This window comes from Podarcis cretensis (assembly GCF_951804945.1).
Source record: "Podarcis cretensis genome assembly, chromosome: 4".
NCBI classification, from domain to species: Eukaryota; Metazoa; Chordata; class Lepidosauria; order Squamata; family Lacertidae; genus Podarcis; species Podarcis cretensis.
Genome location: NC_137173.1, coordinates 56,936,918 through 56,957,269, shown reverse-complemented (window position 1 = coordinate 56,957,269; position 20,352 = coordinate 56,936,918). Strand labels below are relative to the sequence as shown.

General features: G+C 44.4%; 1 protein-coding gene across 2 annotated transcripts in view; it reads left to right on the top strand.

Moving 5' to 3' along the window:
- The first annotated feature begins 8,855 nt into the window (after positions 1–8,855).
- The window catches only part of RIPK4 (receptor interacting serine/threonine kinase 4), a 29,057-nt gene continuing 17,560 nt past the window's right edge, over positions 8,856–20,352 (top strand). The window contains exon 1 of one of the 2 annotated variants that reach the window (XM_079974698.1): positions 8,856–8,948. Coding sequence is in view for 1 of the 2 variants with exons in the window: in XM_079974697.1 (XP_079830823.1) it covers positions 9,013–9,194 (182 nt within the window). In the remaining variant the exon portion in view is untranslated. Of the gene's footprint in view, positions 9,195–20,352 lie in introns of both variants that reach the window. The other variant, XM_079974697.1, reaches the window with a different exon arrangement.

The following is a 20,352-nucleotide window of genomic DNA, read 5'->3' as shown; positions in this document are numbered from 1 at the left end:
AATATTTTTTATAAGTCGGCGCCCCTGCTTCCAACACTATAATTCTGTGATCTTATTATTCTATAATGGTAAAAAAAGGTAAAGGTACCCCTGCCCGTACGGGCCAGTCGTGTCCGACTCTAGGGTTGTGCGCCCATCTCACTTAAGAGGCCGGGGGCCAGCGCTGTCTGGAGACACTTCCGGGTCATGTGGCCAGCATGTCAAAGCTGCTCTGGCGAGCCAGCGCAGCACACGGAAACGCTGTTTACCTTCCCGCTATAAAGCAATACCTATTTATCTACTTGCACTTATGGGTGCTTTCAAACTGCTAGGTGGGCAGGAGCTGGGACCGAAAGACGGGAGCTTGCCCCGCCGCAGGGATTCGAACCACCGACCATGCGATCAGCAAGCCCTAGGCGCTGAGGTTTTACCCACAGCGCCACTCGCGTCCCTCATATATAATGGTAGTGGCTTGCAAAATGATTTGCTTATTTTAAAGTATTTCTAGATATAATTGGGCATTTGATACAATATCCTCCAAAGAATGGGAACTTGGACTCTTATTTAATCAAAGAGAAACATGTAATTGTGACATTAATCTGTGAAACTACTACATACGCCTAAGCATTTTAGAGATATGGTCTTTGGAATCAAGTTCAAGCCATCTGTATTGGTTATTACCATGTGAAAGGGAAAAGTTTGTAGGGGGGTTTACAGTGGTACCCCGGGTTACAGATTCTTCGGGTTACAGACGTTTCAGGTTACAGACTCCGCTAACCCAAAAATATTACCTCAGGTTAAGAACTTTGTTTCAGGATGAGAACAGAAATCGTGCAGTAGCAGCACAGCGGCAGCAGGAGGCCCCATTAGCTAAAGTGGTGGTTCAGGTTAAGAACAGTTTCAGGTTAAGTACGGACCTCCGGAACGGATTAAGTACTTAACCTGAGGTACCACTGTATAAAGGAGGTTTACTGACAAGAACACTTCTGAGAGAATATCGCCCCCCCCCCATACACTGTCCTCTTGTGATATTTTGATCAATAGGGCAAGGTTATGATTTTAATCTTCCCACCACTTCCAATTAAGATTATTATTTCTACCAACCCCTTTCTTTCAAGTAAGGTGCCTGTGGTTTTTACAGCTTCATAACAGGCAGAAATGTGCTACGGTGCTAAGGAGAGCTGCATATCAGTTTCTCCCTGTCACACGGACTGTTAGAAGGCACAGGAGCACTGGAGTGGCAACACTCCGGCCACCAAACCCTGTGACACCTGGATCTCAGAGAAGCCTGGTTCAAATGTGGCAGCTGAAGGACTTAATCTTGTCCAAGGCCACTCACTATCTTTCTGTCTTTGTTCCTTATCTGTTAAATGGAATTAGAATCTTGTAATAGAAAGGATTGATAAGATAAGGAAAGGAGCACACTTTGCACATGAAAGTTGCCATCAGTTAAGGAGCAGCCTTGTACTCAGCCTTGTTCTGCTTCCCCTGGACTCTCGGGTTGGCAATGGGGACCCTGCCTGCTCCCCACAAGACTTTGGTAAGTGGGAGGCATGGTTCCTCCTCTGGGGAGTTGCTCTCTGGATTAGGGCTAGGCATGACACCACCGGCAATCCCTTACACGGCTACTTGGGGAAAGAACAGGAAATAGTTGAATAATTCACAAAATATGATTTAATATCCTACATGTGCAGAAGGTCTTTGCCACTAGCCAACAATGACTTGTTCAACATATTTGTATTGGGCTCTGTAGAGACAGCTCCTGTGACCCAATTTATTACTTTCAACATGCACAACTCCAGCTTCCCTATCAAAGATGATACAAGAAGTTCTGCAAACATAACTCAGTTATTATAACTTATTATATAAAGGGGAAGGGCCACAGTTCAGTGATAGAACATCTACTTCACATGTAAAATGGTCCCATAGTCAGTCCTCAGTAGGGCTGGAAATGTCCGGTCTGAAACCCTGGAAAACTACTGCCAATCAGTGTAGACAATACTGAGCTAGCTGGACCAATAGTTTGACTTGGTATAATCCAGCTTTCTGTGGTTTTGCATCTTTCTATTTATTATAGACCATTTTGTGCGCATTCAATTGGTACGTGACTGCTGACAGAAGGGGAAGGGGGTGGAGCAGAGTGGTGTATGGGTGCTCCGTGGATGCGCATGATGACCCAGAATGCAACCCTCATGTAAACAAGGAGTTGCCTGTGTTTGTAAAATCAGTGGCCCCCAAGGCAGCTTTGAAAGTAGATAAAATTAAAATGGGACACGGGTGGCACTGTGGTCTAAACCACTGAGCCTAGGGCTTGCCAATCGGAAGGTCGGCAGTTTGAATCCCTGTGACAGGGTGAGCTCCCGTTGCTTGGTCCCTGCTCCTGCCAACCTAGCAGTTTGGAAGCATGTCAAAGTGCAAGTAGATAAAATAGGTACCACTCTGGCGGGAAGGTAAATGGCATTTCTGTGCGCTGCTCTGGTTTTGCCAGAAGCGGTTTAGTCATGCTGGTCACATGATCCAGAAAACTGTCTGCGGACAAACGTCGGCTCCCTCAGCCAGTAAAGCGAGATGAGCGCCACAACCCCAGAGTCATTTGTGACTGGACTTAACTATCAGGGGTTCTTTACCTTTACCTTTTTAAAATTAAAACAGATGAACAAAAATATAGAGCATTCGAATAAAGCCAGAGAAAAATGCAAATATAAGGATGTACTTATTACACTTTCAGATGCCACACACAAATGATACAAAATGGTGAAAATTTGGGGGTCTCGGCCATCTGCTGCAAAATGCCCTTTAGAGAGACACTATTATCTCCACTGACCCTGACCAGCCACTATAGATAAACACAGGGCTTCCAAGGATCAGACGACAGATTACTGAACAGCTGTAAAGTGGAGGGCAGTTTACAGACACCCTAACCTTTGAATAGATGACCCAACTGGATCAAAGTGTATCTTCCACTATGCTACTCAAAAGTACGTTTCTGTGTGGTGCGCTTTTCCAAATCTCATTAATCAAATCCAGATTTAAGAAGAACAGCTATTTTTTAGTGTTTGTCATATTCCTTAAATGTCATTCCAGTTATTGCACCATTTCCAGATAAGAAGACCTTGGGCAACACTTTCACATATAGTTGGTTTAAGGGCTTGTCTACATGAAAAGGCAAAGAGATACCCTTTTCTCTCCTTATAGACAAGCCTTGCAACAGAATACATGTGTCGCAAGGACTTCTTAATTTTAACCATTAATATCATAATGAGAGAGCTTAACATTTTTAAATAGAGGCTCAGGAGTCGTCTTGGCTGTGCATATACAAGTCACCCTTTTGTAGAGAATGTGAAAATGACACCTATGGGAGTTGTTTTGTTAGGGTACCAATTTCATTTTTTGTGCGTTAACTTATAATTAACTTTTATGGACAATCAGGTTTTGGGGACGGTTTGGATTTGCTTCACTTCTTAGGCTAGCATATAACTTTGATTTCTCCCTCCCTCCCCCCCTTACTATCTGTAGCACTTTGCTCAACCTTCCTATGCATGTTTTTTCAAGTTCCAGCTTCTGTTCTGATTTTTATTAGGTAAACAGTATATTCTCAACTTGGTCAACAGGCTAGACTAGTTCAGAAAAAAAATATTAAATGGAGGGGCAAGAAAGGGAGCAAAAGGCAGGGAAAGTGATACCTCTCTTACACATTTGTTGTCAATGTATTTTGACCATGGAAAGCGTTCCTTAGGAACTCTCTATGGTGTCCTTCCTCTGCAATTTCAGTAGCTTCACCTGTGGGTTAACCTGGGTGTTCAGTTTTGCTGTGAAACAGTCCTCTGTTTTAAATTTACCTTTTCTGTTACTGCAGAAAATCTTACAATATGCAGCCCAATATGCAGCATATGAGAGAACACAGCAAACACAGGAATTATTTTCTTAGTGCATAACTATGATGACATAACTTTGTTCTGTTTCTGCTGGGTGAAAATCATAGTGCACTTACACAGACTTCTGGAAAGTCAGCATCACTTTAAACTGGAATCAAGTTATGTCAGCTATGCTATAACAGTGCCAGAGTCTGATTCCTCTGCCTGAGGGCCAAACTAGACATGATATTTGCCTTAACCCTCCTCCCCAGTTTGACCAGTGCTTTGAATAAACTAGTTTGGTTTAATGACGTTCACCAAATTAGTTCAAAAAAGCTCTGAAGGAACTCAAGAGTTCACATCCTTAACTCTGGAGTTCCTAGAAGTGCGGAAAGAAGGGGAATTTTCCTTTCTGTTGCCACAGTGTGACTGAAGTCATCTGTCTGCAGCTGCTTGCAAGGAAAGGGATAGTTAAACGCTAATCTCACATCCAGGGGAAGCAGGTGGCGCTGTGGGTTAAAGCCTCAGCGCCTAGGGCTTGCCGATCGAAAGGTCGGCGGTTCGAATCCCTGCGGCGGGGTGCGCTCCCGCTGCTCGGTCCCAGCGCCTGCCAACCTAGCAGTTCGAAAGCACCTCCAGGTGCAAGTAGATAAATAGGGACCGCTTACCAGCGGGAAGGTAAACGGCGTTTCCGTGTGCGGCTCTGGCTCGCCAGAGCAGCGATGTCACGCTGGCCACGTGACCCGGAAGTGTCTCCGGACAGCGCTGGCCCCTGGCCTCTTAAGTGAGATGGGCGCACAACCCCAGAGTCTGTCAAGACTGGCCCGTACGGGCAGGGGTACCTTTACCTTTTTAATCTCACATCCACTGAGCAAAGCGCTCACTGTCCTGGTTCTCACTGGTGGAAACTGTACTGGACCCTTGTCTCTGTTTTTGTCAAAGGCTTGGATGCATAGATAACTTCAGTACATAAGTCAGGGTACAAGGTTCATTAATCAACAGGTGCAGCAGAGGTTAAGGTACAAGGCCAAACACAAGCTAAGACGATGTCTCAACATTTGACATGGCCCACATCTCTCCTTTCAAAGAGCAGAAGGCCACAGTCATTTGCCTGTTTGTTGTCCAGAGCCACAGGACTAGACAAGCACATATACAATAGTAGGAAGAACTGTAAACAGAAATGTGTATATTATAAGATATTCTCACCAAAAAAATCCAGAGGAATTTTTATTTAATTGCAAACTGATATGGAAATATTGAGAACTCAAGAATGGAAAAATGAATTAATTAAGCTTTTTGGAAATAAGTACTGTTCTATACATTCATTGTGTCTGTAATATTGCCATATTATTACTCTCGATGTTGTAATCTACGTTGAAAACTTGATGTTCTGTAATAATAAAGTTTCCTTAAAAATTAAAAAAGATTGGAAAAACAATAAACTCAGAGACACCAAAATGGGCATATTCTACCATTCCTACTCTCCAACCATTTTCTGTCTCTGTCTACTAAGAGTCTTGTAATTATCAAACCATCAGAAAAACTGACTAGCCCTGAGGGGGGCAGGGTGGGGCGAGTCGGTACTTCTTAGTTTGTTGTTTCTGTTTTAACTACAAAAGCCATTTGTCTCATCTTTCCATGTTCTTTGGTTTGAAGAGCACTTCTTATCTGCGTAAACATGTTGAAACATACAACAGTTCAGCTCTGTGAGGTGGATTACTGTGTTTCTACTTCCTGGACCTTGCAATTCCCTAAGGCAAGCACAACAAGAAGACGCTCAAGGTGGGCATCAATAAAACACAGAGTGAGTTTGGCTTTACTAGGCTTGCTCAAAATTACATGCATTGTGGGTGGGTGTGAGCTCAAACCAAGGAGCTGTAAACAAAATGCTTTGAAATCTGTCCACGTAACCTCACACATAAAAAGGTTACAGAAATGCAAACAAAGACCACAAAAGGGCTTGCTCCCATTTGAAGAAACCCCATGCCAACTCTGTGGCCAAATGCCACTAACTTGATCCCATAACATTTTAGGGATTTAAAGGTCACCATGAGAGCATTATATTGGATCTGAAAACAAATTAGCAACTGATCATAAGAAACATGGTTTTGCTTTGGAAAAAACTAAGTTGGAAACGGAGTTGTTGGACTCTAAAGTTAAGAATAAGGGACGCGGGTGGCGCTGTGGGTAAAAGCCTCAGCGCCTAGGGCTTGCCGATCGAAAGGTCGGCGGTTCGAATCCCCGCGGCGGGGTGCGCTCCCGCTGCTCGGTCCCAGCGCCTGCCAACCTAGCAGTTCGAAAGCACCCCCGGGTGCAAGTAGATAAATAGGGACCGCTTACCAGCGGGAAGGTAAACGGCGTTTCCGTGTGCGACTCTGGCTCGCCAGAGCAGCAATGTCACGCTGGCCACGTGACCCGGAAGTGTCTCCGGACAGCGCTGGCCCCTGGCCTCTTAAGTGAGATGGGCGCACAACCCCAGAGTCTGTCAAGACTGGCCCGTACGGGCAGGGGTACCTTTACCTTTACTTTTACCTTTAAAGTTAAGAATCTGTCTAAAATGTATAATTTATTGTTGGAATGACATACAAAGGATGAACAAGTTAAATCTGTGATGATAGATTGGAGATAATGTAATGTTTGAAGACTGGGAAAGGTTGTGGAGTGTCAAGTTCACTACATGTACGGTGTTAAAGGAAAATATTATGAAAATGATGTATAGATGGTACTTAACCCCTGTAAAATTAGCAAAGATATATCATAATAGTGATAATCTATGCTGGAAATGTAAAGAAAAAGAGGGTACCTTTTATCATATGTGGTGGACCTGCCCCAAGCTGAAAGACTTCTGGGAGAAGATTTATAATGAATTGGGGAAAATGTTGAAATATACATTTATTAAGAAACCAGAGGCCTTTCTTCTGGGAATAACAGGTTTGGAATTGCCCAAGAAAGATGTTAGATTGTTTTTGTATGCCACAACTGCAGCTAGAATTTTGTTAGCTAAGAATTGGAAAACACAAGAAGTCCCAACAGTGGAGGAATGGCAGATGAAGATGATGGACTTTTCGGAGCTAGCCGACCTGACTGGAAGAGTCCGCAACCAGAAGGAGGAGGAGTACCAGGATGATTAGATGAAATTCAAAGACTATTTAGTTAAATATGCTAAGATAACTTAATTGGAAAAACTTGCAAATACCAGATAGGCTTAGGATTTAAATATGTGACATTAGAGAATAAAATGTTTAAAGTTAAAATGAAAAGGAAGAAAGATGTTAAGTGACTAAGTTAATTTTATGAGAAAATGATATCCAATGAAACTCAGCCAGGGGGATTTGAGGAAGTCATTTAACAATGTTACTAAGATTGGATTAAGTACAGTTAATATCTATGTTTGCTTGTTTAAAATTTTGGGAAATCAATATTTTTTTAAAAAAACAACAACAACAAATTGGCAACTGATCTCCCTGCAACCTCTGCAAACCCTTAAAATCTGCTCCAGAAAGCCCCCCCCCCCAACCATCCAGTAAGCCCTCCAACAACCATCTGGAGCAAATGGGGCAGAAGGCATGGCAAGAATACACCAAATGTTGGTGCTGTATGGCTTCTGTTTACTAACTTGCACTAAACAGAAACTGTGATTTACTGAAATGAATGAAGGCTGCCAAGAATAGTGGTGTGATACACTGCAGCCGTTATTTCCTTTTCTTCCTATATACATAAAAAAATGGAAGGCTGCCCTTATGCATCCCACATTGGAAGATTTGTACTGCCTCACTACAATCCTGGGTTTGCAGAGAGGAGCAAAAGAGAAGGCAGGCTGCACAACTGCCATGACCATGGCATGGGAGTGAGAAGGGGAAAGTACACAAAGGGGGGGGGTGATAGTTGGTTTTAAACAACAGCAGTTTGTGTAAAGCAGGGATGGGGTGGGGGACACAGAGTAAAAACATTTTTTTAAATAGAAGCAGTTTTACCACCCTCGCAGACACATTTGGTAAAGACAGGAGAGGGCTTTCTAGGTAGCTGCTCCCAGACTGTGGAGCTCCCCTCTGCAGGTGGCTAGACTCCCTCTCTGCTTTCCTGTTGCCAGCAGGCAAAGGTGGTTTTTTTGTTTTGCAGCAGGGTCTTTTAATAGTGGGTGTTGTTGTATATTTTCTTGTGCTTTTAAGTGGTTTTAAATTGCATGGATTCAGTGCTGTTTTTAATATAGCAATTTACTTGTTTCTTTAAAAATACAACTGATTGGTGTGTTTTTAACCTGCACCTGTTGTTAATGCATGTTGTGACCTGGGGTACTGTGCTGGGAGAAAGCTAGGACATTAAATAAACAAACTTCCTTTGCAATAGGTGCGTGCCTGGTAGCTGCCAAGTAACCTTTGGTACTCCGAATGGTGATAGCGGCGGCTCCACTTTTGTTTTGATACAGCGCACCAATAACACACCAACATTAGGGACGCGTTGCAGAACCACTAATAAATCGGAATGATGTGCGGATGGTCCAGTACAGATGGTCCAGTACAGTAATTCGCCGGTCTTGAGGGACTATCAGGTGGGGCCAGAGCAGCCAACTCCTAGGGGCTGAGGTCCCTTCGGCCAGCCCCCTAAAATATTCGTGGGGGCTGGTTCCCCCCCCCCAAAAAAAACTGATGAGCATTGCCATTCAAATGATGTGCGCGTGCTGCGTCTTGTGATCGATTTTGCGGGGCGGGGCTTACCTGCCCCCCCCCCCAATATTTTATTCAAGTTGGCACTCCTGGGTGGGGCCATTCGTAGCCTTTTCTGGAGGCGAAGGAGACTGAACCTGGGCGCTGCACCCCTTCGCACACTCTCCTTTTCAATCTAAAGAGCGGGAGCCGTGCAAATTTCTCTCGAGGCGGTGCGGTGCCTTCTCTCCTTCCCGCGGGGAAGCTGCCTTCCACCCGCAGCGCGCAACTCTTGCAGCCGCCCAGCTGCCCTGCTGCTGCTGCCACCCCCGCGTTTTCGCCTCGCTTTGCCGAAGGCCGGAAGTGACGTCAGGGCCTGGCGAATGAGCACACCTTGAGTCACCTGGGGAAAGGAGACGGCGCCGCCAGATGGGAGGGCGCTCAGTCGGCGAAGGGAGGCCGTGCAGTTCAGGTGTGTCTCGCGCGGGGGGGCGAGTCGTCCGGCTGTCACACTGGGGGAAGAATCCGGGGGCCGCATGGAGAAGGAGGGCCGCTCGGCGTGGCCCATGGGGCTGCTGAAAACCTTCGACGCCAGCGAGTTCGGCAGTTGGGAGAAGATCGGCTCGGGAGGCTTCGGGCAGGTTTACAAAGTCCGCCACGTCCACTGGAAAACCTGGCTGGCCATCAAGTGCTCGCCCAGCCTGCATGTGGATGAGAAGTAAGGGCCCGTCGGAGCGCCGGGCTGGGCGTCGGGGAGGAGGAGGGAGCGCCGGGCGCCTGGTTGGACTTCCCCGACCGAGGCTCGCTTGGCAGCGGAGCAGCCGGAACCCCTGAGCTAGGCTCAGGCTGCTCGCGGGTGGGGGTGTCTTGTCAACTAGAAGTGGCGCGATTTTATATTTTGGCGTTGTTTTGCAAGTGCAGTCCAGAATACGCGCGCCGGGCGCCTCGGCGAAGCCTTCGAAGGGCTGCCCGGGCTGCGTTGTGACCTTTGGAGCGGTTCCCTTGGTTTCCAGAGGTGGACGGTCCCGTTGCCCTCGAGACTGCCGCGCGGAGTCGTGCCACCAGGTGTCGAGCCACCAGGGACCGAGCGAGCCCGATCTGCTGGGCTTACTTCGGAGGAGGCACGCTCAGGGTGGCGCTGCGAGTCGCAGACGGCAAACCTGCTTGCACACGCACCCCGCCCCTTGGTAACTTCCCACGCTGAGCCCAGCTGCAGTTCTGGGCTGCTGCTAGCTAGGAAGGGATTCCCCGTTTGGTCAAAAGCACGTTTTAGACAGGGCTGCTGCTGGGTTTGAAAACTTAATATAAAGTGGTGTTTTGTTTTGAAAATCCGCTTTGGTTGAGATGTTCGCATTTTCATTTCCTGTTGCATAGTTCGGGGTCGGGGGCAGCGCGATGCGCGCGCTTAAGAATATGCTTGTAATTTGCAGTTTCAAAGACGGCGCTGCTTTCCTACGCGAGGCTTATGCAAGGAATTTGTCCTGATTGTGTCATCGACTTCTTAAGGAAGTCTGGTAGTTAAACGCCTATCTCTTGTGCTGCTTGGATGGCATAGAGAGGAAGCTAGGATGAAAAAAAAACCGCCCGTTTTATTTCCCTCCTTCGGCTGGTTTGCTTTGCACAGCCTAGGAAAGGTGCAGAGTTGATTTCAGTTTGCTGAGCCGCCTGGAGGAAGGAAAGGGATAGAAAAGAGAGATTAAGGAAAAGATTGGTTTCACTAAAAATACCATGTGTGCTTTCCAACTAAGTCCTACTCCGAGTAGACCCATTGAAGTCAGTGGTTCTACTCGGAGGGCGATTTGCAGGCTGCCACGCCATCGTTCCACCTGAAAGGCCTTTTGGCGAAACACTTCGGCTCCATGAAAGCGAAGCAGAAACACTTTGAAAGGGGCACCGTCCGCTTCCCACGGTCCTGTCCCGTCCCAACATCTGCAGCTCCGGTTCGCTCGCTGCCTCCGGTTGTTTGCTCCTCGCTTGTGAAACGATTATTTTCATTATAGGCCGCCGCGCATGCAATACGTTTGCTTACAAAGGGTGCTTTTGCACCGCGAGGCCAATTTGCCTGCAGATTTGCGGTAATGGCCCCTTTGTAATGCACTCGCTTAATGAAAGGGAGGCTGCATTTATAAGCAAAACGCGTTGGCAACAGTACGGGACGCTGGGAGCGATCGGCTTGTCGCTGCCTGCAAAGGTGTGCTTCGTTCGGTGGAAGGGACTGGCTGTTCTGCAAGGAGGGTGGCGTGCAACGGAAGCGGTGGAGGAGAAGGGAGAGGTTTTCTGGGCCTTGGTTTGGCTTGGCATTGTGTCGGTGGGCTTGGGAAAGGCTGATCTTGAAGGAAAGGTTAGACCCAGACTAAAAAATTTTGTTGCACTTGGACCCCACAGAAATGAGTGTGAAAGTTACTCATGGTGACTAGTAACTTCCCATTAATTTCAGTGGAACTAACTTACGGTGTTGCAAGGTCAGTGCTCCTCATGCGTGCAAGTTTTTTGCATGGACCACATGACATTGTTGGCAGAAAAATTGCCTTTTTAAAAAATAGAGAGATTTACCATTTCTGGGGGAAATTGGATATTTATTTATTAAATGTATTTCTCACCCTTCTTCCCAAAGGATTAAAAAAAACCTTGTTGCCAGTTGACTGCTTGCAAGATCTAAGCAACCCATTTGCAAATTAAGTCTTAATCCAGCCTAAATTTCTTGCTGAAGGGGTCACTTGCTGCTTCACACATGAGACTAGGTTGTAAAATGCAGCATGCTTTGGTCCTAAATGTCTTCGAAAGCAAATCCTATTGGGGTTTGTTTTGCTTCCATGTAATGTTGGGCTGCCAGATAGCCTTGTGTTGCATCGTTTTATCCTAGAAATCACCAGCAAAAGTCCTGAGCTGCCATTTAGAAATTGTCAATTCTGGAAATTAAAAGTATAGCTTTATTCATATTTCCTCAGAAGCAGGTTGTCACTGTGCTTGGTGGACTTCCTCAGTGGTAACTATAGTTCTGTGGGACAGCACACTTGTTTTGCATAGAGAAGGTCCCAGGTTGTTTCAGTCCCTGGCACCTTAGGATCAGGTAGCAAGGTGATGGGAAGATGTGGGAAGAACCCTGGAGACCTGATGATAGTTAGAGCCAGGTGGACAAATAATCTGACCTGGTATAAGGCTTCAGTGTAATACCCTGAGCTGTTTTTAGCAACAGATCACAAATATTTGGCTTCTGATCTGAGAACCTGTGAAGTTTTCTTTTTAATTTTGGGATTCTACCCCCAAGCATAGCTCATTCTCTTGGGGCAACTTTGTAGGCATCAAAAATATGAAACCGATCGCTATCTTCACATTTATTTGCAGTACTAAAGTCTGCTGAACAAAGCTTTAACAAACCTGTAAAAGTCATCCCTCATTTGATGTATAGTTGATAGATGTATATATTGCTTTCGCTCTACATGAACTCTAAATCACACTGCAGGTTCCCCGCAGTTTGCAACATCTCACAGGTGGATGAATGATCAGAGTGATGTGTATAGAGTGCCCTAAATGTGTTATACAGTAGTCATATTTTTATATTTATCCTAATTTTCAGAGCTTGTGTAGTTCATGGAAAAACAAACATCAGAGAGAAATAGTAAACACTCTAGAGTGCATACAGCATTGAAATTGTATTGCAGGACCAACTTGTCTGCAAATGCTGGTTTCAAAAATCTCTCACCGCTTTTGAAAACTTGGGCTTATATATGTGAATATGTCAATTTAGCTACATCACTCAGACATCACTTTAAACTGCTACAATGGAATTTGATTGCTAAGTTGTCAGTGCTTATTGCAAAATGTTCCATGCACTTGGTACTCATTATTCAGTCATGATTTTTGAGCAATACCTAGACTAAAGTATTTGACCCACTACTACTGGAGGTCAGGGAAAAGCACTTTTGGTATAAGACCTAGCCACTGTACATTTAAATGCTTTTCATATGTTAAAAATATTGATTCTGACACAACACTGCTAACAGCAAAGTATTGAAAAAGGAACCACTGGGGTGATCTAGCCCAGTTCTCTCTCTGCCCATCTACTCACCTGTTCCCACAGGTCAAGCTGTAGAACCCATACCATAGCGTGCAACAAGATGAAAGAATATAGCTTCAAATGCCAAGCCCTTTAGTTTAGGATGACACATTCTCCCATCCTGATTTGGAGAAAAAAACAATTTGATCTCAAGTGCAATGATCTCTGTTGGCAGAAACCATATCCTGGCCTAAGACAGGTAGCTCCACAGAATCATGGGGTTCCTTGAGGGTATCCATAAGACATATTGCCCAAAATCCAGTTGCCCACTATTATTGATAATTCATTGCAATGTATTGCCAGGCTGTAAATAACAGATCTTGCTGTCGCTCGGCGTTTCCTTGGAGTGTTCCTGAAAGCACATCCCTGATTCTCGGCCGTTTCGCAAGAGGCCCACAGCAGGTAGATGAATGTGGAAAGTTTGAACATTGCTGTGTAAGTCACTCACACTGGGTATACGATTTCACAGGAAAAGGAAGGCCATGACAAAAAATAATTTGAGAGCTCTGTGTGTGTAGACAGACAGGGAAACTTTCCTGATCCTTCTGTGCCCCAACTGGGGATCAGGAATACAAAGCCGTTTGTCAACTCATTCATCTCTACTCGGAATCGAGTAGATTCCGACAACTCTTCCATGAGACTACTGCAAAAAGTCATGCTTTTAAAAGGAAAAATGTCTGTAAGCAAAAACCATCTCGTGGAATCCGACCCATAAGCGTGAGCACTTTCTAGCCATTGAAGAGCTGTGCCATTCACTGCTGTATGTAATAAGTGTCTGTTAATAATGGGGGCTGTACGAGTGGAAGAGTCTCCCTCAGTAGATGGTGGACTCTCCTTCCTTGGAGGCTTTTAAGCAGAGGCTGGATGGCCATCTGTCATGGGTGCTTTAGTTGAGATTCCTGCCTTGCAGGGGGGTGGACTAGATGACCCTTGTGGACCCTTCCAACTCTATGATTCACTTCTAGTGGGAGGTAAAACCAGGAGTGTTCTACCAGTGTTAGTTTTGTTGAAGACTTAGCTTGGCTGCTTCTATTTTGATGGAGGCAAGAATGTTTAAAAATACCATTCCTGAAATATATCTGGGAGACGTGCAAGCCCTAAGTGGCCATAGAGATATAAAATGGGCTCCTTTTTGTGACGCAAGAAATGTGCATGCTCTCAAATAGCACGTAGCTCTCCACCATCATTTTTATGTTTTTCCTCTTCCTGAATCTCTTCTGAATATTTCTGTACATATTTCTGGACTTGCAGTGTTCTTCTCTGAGGAAGAAATCATCTGGCCCTTAACTTCCTGTGTGTGTGTGTGTGTGTGTGTGTGTGTGTGTGTGTTCCAGTGGCGGAGATTGCTAGCTGAAGGATTTAAGAGTCCTGTTCCTAGTTATTTGGAGATGGTCCATATTGGGAACCTCTGGCCGAGGGACCAAATGTCAAGCCCTAGGCCACACCCTCTTGTCAGGACCAACTCTTCACTGACCTTGTTCTGCACCCTTCTTGTGTGTTTCTGTCTGTTCAAGGAATGTGTTCTTGAACTGTGATAATGTTTCTTGCTTGCCTGGATGAAGAAATTGTGATGGTGTATGTATGTGTATATATACTGTTGGCAGCCTGGAATGTAGCCTACTATACAAAGGTGAGTGCCACATCCTTTAGCTTGGCCACTTCTGCCCCAGCCACACCAAGTACTGGCATGTGGCCCCTAGAAAATTCATCAGAAAGGACTGTGGCCCTCAGGCTAAGAAGGTTTCCCCTTCCTGTCTATAGTGAAAAATCACATTATGTTTTCTCATTGTGTAAAAAAAAGCATTAGACAGTAACGTGAAGGAAAGTTCTGGCTAACTTGTCCTTTTGAATCGTGACTCCTGTTGCAATAGTGCCTGTACCCGTTTGCTCGTACAGCTTAGAGGGACAATGAATATTTTTGTTTCTAAAAAATGCCTCGCTGCAGGAAGTAAGCTGATCTCAGATTTGGAAAGAACAGTGTGTGATTCAGTAATGAATAAACCATGATGCTAAAAACTTTATCTAGGTAAGTGAAGGATTAGAGGATTCTTCCCCACCCCTCTGCCTAGCTGGGCAGGACTGCAAGACTTTGCAAAAAGAATTAGAAGCTGGTTACCTTACTGCCTCAAGAGCTGCTTGTTAAAGGCTACTTTGAAGTGGGGTCTTGGATGGCTCTGGCCGGGATCACCTTGCGCCTTCATAACTGTATGCAATGATGGTGACTAAATATAGTTGCTAAACCTGTTGTGTATAACTAATGACCTTTGCCATACTTCAAGCAGAAAGAAGCGAAGGACACCCCCAACCGGGTGTCTGCGGTGCTTCTTGCCTACAGTGTACTGGGTGGGCCTACTGTAGTGTTGATGATGGTAATGATGGGGTTTAACCACTTTGGGCAGGCTACTGGTTAGAACTTCATGCTCACCGAGTTAAACGTCATGCACTCTTGGCTGGGAGCAGTTCCCAGCACATTATAGGCTCTACCTCAATCAGGGCATGTGTTGGCTTGTGCTGCTAAGCTTTGCCCGTTGCAGCTCCAGAGGTCAAAGTAGGCAGCAGGCACCAAAGCAGGAAGTGCTTTGGGTGCTTTCTTTTGAAGTGCAAACAAATGAAATGGCATGCAAGCTGGATCTTCTCTTTAGGCCCATTGTGATATTAGAAAAACACAAAGGCCTATGCCTGGGGAGGGGAGCGGAGAAAGGCTGGGTTATAATGGAGGGATAGTTTCCTGATGGCCTATCTGTGTCATGGTATCAAACCCTTTGTACTGAGGTATAACCATGTTGCAACTAGATTGATTTGTATGGTTGATAATTCTTCTCTAAGTGAGTCTTTGGATACTGTTCTGTTCTTTTCTTTTCTTTGTGCAACTTGTCATAGATTTACAACTGGGGGTTCCACTTAATGTGATTTGATTTCCATGGAGGTTGTTTGTGTGCCAGTGTCTACAGGTTCTCATCCTTTCTTTGGGTCTTCTTTTCATCTCTCTGAAGGTCACTGCCTAAGAATGGAGGAGAGAGACATAATTGTTGGCTCTTGTTGGTGTGTGTTTGTTATGAACTAGAGATTGATTCTCTCTAGTAGAGAGAGTTTTTCATACAGTAAACGCCACACAGCATGACTAATGATGAATGGCATCTCAGACAGATGAGTGTTGAGGCGGACAGGGTGTAGAGCGGAGCTGTATCTGAAATCCTCTTTGAGCCCAGAAGGCAGCTTGCTAGTTCAGAACAAAACAAGATCAGACCAAAGCCTCATCTAGTCCACCATCTTGTTCTCATGGTGACCAACCAAGTGAGCTTCCTTAGAGGGAGGAGATGTAGCCCAGTAGTGCGTAAGATCACAGTATGTGCATGTTGTGGCTACCGTTCTAACTTCCTAAGTGTTCAGAAGTATCTCTGTATTTGTGTTTGACCTATGCTGAAATTTACCATGACTTTCTCACCAAGGTCACTATTGGAATATTGTTGCCATCCCCAAACTATTTAGGCTGTGAGAGTTGTAGGCTGGAACTGGGAGCAAGACTACTTTTGGGGCAGTCTGTTTGGGGGGGGGGCGGGTCAGAAAGAAAGTAAAGATATTATGCTTGAAATAAGGGCTTCGTTTTAATTCTCCCAGGGTGCAATTATTTTTAAATAAGGAATTTCCCCTCTTAAAAATAGATTCCTCAGAATTCTTAACATTAGAGGATGACTCCCATCCACAGAGTCCAAGACAATAAGATCACAGCATATAAACATCTGTGTGCTGTGTTTTTTTATATCACATGAGCCAGGTTGCCATGGGCAACTAAGGCACAACTTTATTGCTTTTTAAAGCTAGATAATATCTAGGCAATTACAGTTCTGCATGGGACCTTTGAGAATTGGACACTGCATAGCAAAGTTGCTGCCTACTCCTTTCCACCAGCTGCTGTGCATTATTATGTCACACCAGCTAGGTCCACTCAGAGCACTGCACTGGGGAGGGTGGTAAAATAGCAGCAGCAGCAGCATTGGGAAAGGGAGTGCTAAGATTTAGCAAGGATTTCCCCTTGACATCATGTTGTAAAATTTAACTTTGTTAGTATCCGGAATGTGGCTTGTTGCAAATTTGGGTAGGAGCTGGGGATCTTTGGAAACAGCTCTTCTTTGGGAACAGACTGATGGTGATGGTCAATCAGCTGCAAAGCATTTAGCCCTGCAAGCCTTCACAATGTAACAGGAAGCCACTTGGCTCCTTGTAAAAAGAAAAGCAAAAGCAAACTTAAGCCCTAAAAGCTTTTACGGTGGGTTTTCTTTTTTAATGGCAGTAAATAGATTGACACCTTTTCATTATGTGGCAAAATGCCTCAGTTAAATGCAAGTTGGCAGAGATGTTATTTTTTGAAATTTCTCATTATTTCCATTTCTCCTTGTGCTTCTTTGTTCAATAAGTCAATCTCTATTCTCTGTCTTTGGTAAGATTGCTTCTCTGGAGCCCTTTTACCAATCCCCTTGCTGTCAGGTATAGGAAGCCTGTGGCTCTGCAGATATTGTGGACTCCCCAACTCCCATCAGCCCCAGCCAGCATGGCCAGGCGTCAGGGATGATGGGAGCTGCTGTCCCACAATATCTGATGGCTGCCCAGCTCCTCATCCCATGTATGTATGTATATATGGTAGTATTTTTCTTCCTTTCCCCTTTGATCCATTTGCCTTTTGAGTCATAGTCACGGCAGAGTACAATCCACAAACTCAAATCTATTTTTGCTTTTATGCTTAATCATGACTTAGATGCCACTATGACGGTCATGCAGTATGTAAATAAAGTCTTTCACTTTCCATTTGCTGTGATGACTGAGTCTCAAATATTGAATGGGGTACTTTGTTTTTCTTCTTTTGAATTAAAAAGGAAACCAGGTTGTATCACTATTTGTTGCAAGTCATCTCCCTAACTTGAAGAAACAGATCCAAATAGATTTTCATATAAATATCCAGATCTTATAAGATTGTGCCTTGTCACCTATGGCCTTGCTGCTGGAACTGATACTGAACCAATACACAAGTATTTTTTATTGAAATGCTATCCTTAAGTAGAGTAATATCCATAATCACGGTTGTACACCTTGGTAGGATAAGACTGAAGGCTGAATCAGTACTCATATCTGGCATTGCAGTTGCAAAGCCAAGAGGAGCTCAGCTTGGAGCCCACTTGAAGAAGAGGCGGAGAGTTATCTTTATGCCACAGTTCGCTTCTCCAAAGAGACACACTAATGTTAGAAAGATAATGCAAACAGAAAAAAGTATTATAAGCAGGAAAGTGAAATGTGTTTCATGTGCCTAAAAGTGAATGAGACACGAAGAAGAACAAACACCAAAGTATTTTACTTGAGAGGCAAATAAGGAAGGGAATACATCTGAACGACAGACACTTTTCATTCAGTTATACCTAATAGAGAAAAGCATATTGTCTCCTCCTGTTCAAAATGTGTTTTCAAAACAATGAAATTAGGGAAGCCTTTGGGCAGTTTTTAGTACTTTAGAACTTGTGCCTCTCAGTACTTCAGGATATGCACAGGAGTTGTGTAAAAACCCCTCAAAACTAGTAGCAATTGCTAGGAGAAAAGCAGAGTTGCTTGTCCCAAATGCAGATAACATATTCTTGCAGGTTGGGCTTGGGTCCTGTATTGGAATGTGCACAGGTATATATATAAAGTTAATCTTTTTTTGCTGGAAAATTAAATAAGAGGAATAATTATTATTGATAGAGATCTCCAGGTTGAGGATTTTAATGTCCTGATCATTTGCATATATATGCAGTATATATTTTACTGACTACTGTGGGATCATTATCTCCTCTCTTTGGAGTAATAATGAAGCATTTAACTGGCTTCTCTCAGGAAGTACATGCTAGAAACGTGTACTTTTAAAGCAGTGTTGCTTGCCTAGCAAGTTTTTATAATTGCAATTTTTAGAGTACAATCCTTTGGGTGTTATAATAAAGGAGATACATATTTGAACAATGCAAAGGGAACAATAAAACTTTCTAAGAGGGAACGGGAGGGATGCAGAAGAAGTGAGTGGCGTACCTTAGGGGTTCCTTTAAAAGCTCTTCTGATTGATTATTACACATATTTGATGGCTCACCTGATCTGCTGCCATGGATTTTGTCCAACAGGTAGGCTGTGCATGTACTGAACCTTTAAAGCACGTTCAAAATACATCCTTTCCCACAAATAATTCTGGGCTTGTTTACCCCTCACAGAGATAGTTCCCAACAACCCTTAACAATCTACAGTGCCCAGAATTCTTTGAGGGAGAGAATGTGTTTTGAACATGCTTTAAAGCTGAAGTGTGTACACAGCTGTAGTCTTGCTGCTGATTGGGGGAAATCAAATTAAAAAAAATATTCTCTATCCCCCATACAAAGTATACGCAGGCTGATTTGGAGTGTGACTGTTTACAGCTACTTATGCATTAGAAAATTAGATCCATATGGAAGACTTCTTTCTTTTTCAATGGTAAGAGTTTTAAATTTGGAAAATAAGTAACATTCTGTGAATATTGGCCCTCATGGAATTTGCTAGTCATTCAGCATTCTGGATAGTGAGAAAAGTGTTAATTCAGGAGAAATACTTTTAGCCGCATCTGCTGCTCTGTTAACTGCTTAATGTTAGTCTGAAAGACTAAGGGGAAATTAGAATTATGGAATTGGAAAGAAGCCATTTCACATTTTCAAAACCACCTTCACTCAATGTGCAGAGAGTGGGATTGTGCATGCTGACCTCCTCAGATTCAGTGGGACATCTGAAAATGGTTTCATCACATTGGCAGCTATATGCACATGGATCTTCCATGTGCTCAGTATCTTGCAGATATAGCTGGACGAGTGCAAAGGTCCCTTCCAGATGTTTTGCTGAATGTGCAGAGGTGGCAGGGGGACATTATGAGGGCATCTGAAGAGAGCTGGATGTCTGTGATTCTCTAAACATTATGTCCTTGGGTGATAGGTTAAAGGAAAAGGGACCTCTGACCATTAGGTCTAGTTGCAGATGACTCTGGGGTTGCGGCGCTCATCTCGCTTTATTGGCCGAGGGAGCCGGCGTACAGCTTCCGGGTCATGTGGCCAGCATGACTAAACCGCTTCTGGCGAACCAGAGCAGCGCACGGAAACGCCGCTTACCTTCCCTCTGGAGCAGTACCTATTTATCTACTTGCACTTTGATGTGCTTTTGAACTGCTAGGTTGGCAGGAGCAGGGACCGAGCAACGGGAGCTCACCCCGTCGTGGGGATTTGAACCACGGACCTTCTGATCGGCAAGCCCTAGGCTCTGTGGTTTAACCAACGGTGCCACCCGCGTCCATTTTGGGTGATAGGTTAGGATTAGATATATTTCGGAATTTTAAACCCATTAATTTTTAGTGTGCCTAGTCTTACCACTTCGTTAGATACCTCCATTGTGTTAAGACTGAGATGAAAAGGTACAAAAGTGAGATGAACATGTTTGTCCTTTATTATATTTAATCAAGAAGAATAGATATATATCACTGGGGATAATGGAACAGGACCTTGCCAATAAAAGCTTTTGACAAGCTGTGTCCTGTGCTTAGAACTTGAGCAATGTCAACCAAGTGAGTGCAGGTATCTTTCATCATTGTTCAGTTATGCACATGTGGTGTCCTCTGACAGTTTAGTAGTCCTCAGTGTGATGAAAAAATTGAGAATATTTGATAGCTAATATTCTGAAGCCCTCTTCATGCACTCGGTGTGAATATGTGTGGTATAAAATTTGGAATGGAGGAAAAGCACACACAGGTCCTGCCACCAACATCCCTCCGCATGCTGGTTCCTCTCTCAGA